At 49.7% G+C, this 3,474-nt stretch overlaps 1 protein-coding gene across 1 annotated transcript; it reads right to left on the bottom strand.

The window, feature by feature from the left end:
- Positions 1-459: 459 nt before the first annotated feature.
- LRP88_01750 (cytochrome P450) lies at positions 460-2,477 on the bottom strand (the record flags this gene model as incomplete). Its single annotated transcript, XM_083238426.1, has 6 exons — positions 460-893; positions 1,103-1,711; positions 1,766-1,834; positions 1,886-1,988; positions 2,052-2,248; positions 2,357-2,477. The coding sequence occupies 6 exons, from the start codon at positions 2,475-2,477 to the stop codon at positions 460-462; spliced, it is 1,533 nt and encodes a 510-aa protein (XP_083105812.1).
- Positions 2,478-3,474: the final 997 nt, after the last annotated feature.

Below are 3,474 nucleotides of genomic sequence, written 5' to 3'. Positions count from 1 at the left end.
AATCAACCGGCCTTTCCTTAGTCAACGCACCCCCCGTGCTTAGTCTTCCAAGCGCGACTGAAACCAAACACGGGGGACCGGCCCGGTCTATAGGTCCCCTCAAGTATGCAATCTGACCAAGCACGGGCCGGCCCGGACAGCCGGCTTATCCCTCCCCTTGCCGAAAAGCAGGAGGAGCCTCTATAAGTCGGGTAACATCGATCAGACTGCTTCTGAAAAAGACAACGTGCGTCAGAGGTTGCATCGGGGCTGATATTGAATCCGGTAAAACTTGACCGATAAAAAAATGCCTGAAGAGCCAGGCCATGGCTGAAGATAACGTTCACAGTGGAGGGAGGAGGCAGTGCAGCACGGATGACATCGAGGGACAACTTCGAAACAGGGCAAAAGGAACGTACGCTAGTTGATAAAAAATATTGTATTCGTGAAATGGGCTGAAAGGAGATCGCTTCTAATGTCTCAAAGTGAATCTAAATCAATCTCCGCGCGAGCTCGTCGCCGAACCAAGATATCCGTCGCCGGGCTTGACTTGGCAATCATCCCCCTGGTATCCGGTTTCGTCTCAGTCTCAGGAGCCAGTTTCCAGTCGTAGTTAACCAGGATATGACAGAGAGCTACCTTGATCTCGTTGGCGGCGAAGAAGCGGCCCGGGCATGAATGCTCTCCGTGCCCGAAACCGAGGTGATTCGAACTCGTTGAAACGAGCTGTGCCATATGATACTTTTGGGGCTCCGAACGCATCTCAAGAAACCGATAAGGGTTGTAAACATCGGGGTTCTCATAAATGTTGGCATCGTTGAGGCGCCGGTTATCGACGTTCAACCGAGTGCCCTTTGCGAGTACAAGACCGCTCGAAAGTGTTATGTCTTCGGTCACATAGCGTCTCATTGTCACTGTACGTGAAGCAAGAGTTATCAATTAGCAGTCTATAAGACCTTGTTTTCAGATTAAAGCCCCAGGAAGACACATGACCAACAAAGCACTTCGGGCGTAATAGAGAGGCCAGCAAGGTTTGTCAAACTGCCCCTCGTGACTAGGCTTCCTCCTTGTGCATCATGGGCCTCGACTAGGGCTCAAAGGGCAAGAAGAGGAAATGACGCACCTATGCTGCCCGGCTTTAGGCGTTGAGTCTCTTTGATCGCGCTGTCCAGGAGCTTCATCTTGAAGAGTGATGTCTTCTTCCAACCATCAGTAGCGAGGATCTGAACGACCTCCTCCCGGATAGGCTCAATAAACTGCGGATTTCGGCCGAGGTCAATCATGGTTTGCTGTAGCAGGTCGTAGGTTGTGTGGATTGCCAATAAAGAGAGAGTCAACTGGAAGATAACCGGGTCAAAGCTGCTACCAGTAGCAGCAGCCTCCTGCTCAGACCAGTCTAAAGCGTCATTGAATATAGGCACAGGCTCGCCGCCTGCGATCGCTGCCTGTCGGAGCTCTCGGCGGCGCTGTATCAATGGCATGATGATCTTGCTTGCCTCGTTGCGCTCATGTCGGAGCGTTTGGCACTCGGGCAAGAACCAGTGAGCCAGGAAACGCACGGACCGAGGAAACATGCGCAGGTTTGTTGAAGCGGTATAGAAATTGGTTGTATAAGTTTTGGTGATCTTGAGCCAGTCCTCGTTACGACATAGCTGCTCTCCGAGGTAGATTCTTGACGAGATTCGAGCAATGATGTCCAGAATCGCGGGTTTCAGGCGTATCTGTTTCCATTCTTTGGGTGTCTACTTGTTAGCCATGTTTTGTCAAAGGACAGCTGAGTGCTTACCAGTTGATTCACCAAAGTTTAGAGATACGGCAATCGTTGTTTCTCTCGATAGAGGCTCTATAACCATTGCTTTTAATAGTCGGTTAGTATTGATCTCCTAAGCCACGGGGAATCACTTACCAAGATGCTTAGTCAAATGCTTTCGAGCAACCTTCTGGATGAGTTGATCCTCACGACCGACGAGGCTAACGGTTTCAAATCCTGGAATTCCAGCGTGGTTGTCCTGTTAATTTACCTGGTTAAGTGTGGTCCGAAAGATTGCCTGCATATACGTGTTGATGCTCACCACCATCGCAGCTTTTGAAAAGCTCAACCTTGGGTCATTGCGAATCTCATCGGCAAACTCTGGAGGAAGGATAAGGACTTCCCCCCAGTCTGTGATTAGACGAAAGGGCTGGTCAGGGAAGCGGCTCCTGGCTTTGGCCAAAATCTCTCTGCTGAGCTTGACGAAGTTTCTCTTTATTACGTCAGTGCCTGTCCAGACTGCGGTCAATGTCGGCCAAACCCTGGTTCTGTTACGTGCAAACAGTGATCCGGATGGATTTGCAAGGGGCACTGCTTGGTCTTTGTCATTTCTTGAGCGCTGGAGACTTAAGGCCACTGGTGCCAAGGCGAGGGCGAAAGCAGCAAGGTAAATGCCTGAGCCCGTAGCAATGATAGAGCCCCATAGACTTGCACCAATGCAGCTGAGAATCTGCGTGAGAAAGCTCATGTTCGCTAATTGAGTATTCCAGAAAGGGTCAGTCTGACGAGCTAGTATTGATCAAAGGCTCTAGAGGAAGAATGATGATGGATGGAAAATCGTCCAAGTCCCCGCGGGGGATCGAGCATCTGTACACATGGATGGGCAACTGGTACCAGCTGGGGCACTTGACCAAGACTGGTCAAATCCCCAGTTCGATGACCCTCGTATCTGTCTGGCTAGGCCAGCGCAACAGACTCGCCAATTCGGAGGTTGCATTTAAACCCGAGTGCCGACAATGCCGGTGCTTCTCTTTGATCATATTGGCCACTAAAGTACCTTGCTTAACAGGACTACTATCCTGGCAAGTCGTGGCCACACTATAGCCCCTTTGACCCTGCTGGACACGCAGCATGGCATTTGACATGCATAATCTTCTTGTACATCAAACTACACGTAGGAGATTGTTTGGTGGCCTTGCCATGGTGCATATTCCTGCGCGCTGATGATGCAGCGTCTTCGAACTGTAAGCTGTGGAGAACTTTAGGATCGGGCCATCTTGCACCCCCTATGCAGGGAGATATGTTGCCCTCTTTTCCATAGCCCCCCTTAAATTTTATCATATATCACTTGCACGGCACTTTATCCGTCTTCACCCTGGGCAGTATGTCTCTGCAAGACCGATCCGTCACTGTGTCACTATAGTATATGTTTGCTTATATAAACTTATCCTAAGCAATCCTATAGGCTCTGATGTTATAGTTTCTCCGCTGTGGCGCTTATACCCTGTTATTATATATTATATATAATAGATTGTTAGGGGAACCTCAGACCACGTCGGTAAAGGAACGGCTTAGTGAAGGAACACGTCATTATCTGCCCACTAGGTATCAATAAAGAAGAGGTTTTAGGCATCAATGGGCCTTTCAGGTTTTAGTCTCAAGCAATTGTCGATCCAATATCCCCGAACCGGCACGCCTATCAAGGACGGAATTTCCGACATGGTTACATAACCCCCTCACGGTCA

This window comes from Fusarium phalaenopsidis, assembly GCF_050370095.1.
Source record: "Fusarium phalaenopsidis strain FUZ10S chromosome Unknown contig_32280, whole genome shotgun sequence".
Taxonomy (NCBI): domain Eukaryota; kingdom Fungi; phylum Ascomycota; class Sordariomycetes; order Hypocreales; family Nectriaceae; genus Fusarium; species Fusarium phalaenopsidis.
This window is presented reverse-complemented; position numbering and strand designations above follow the sequence as displayed.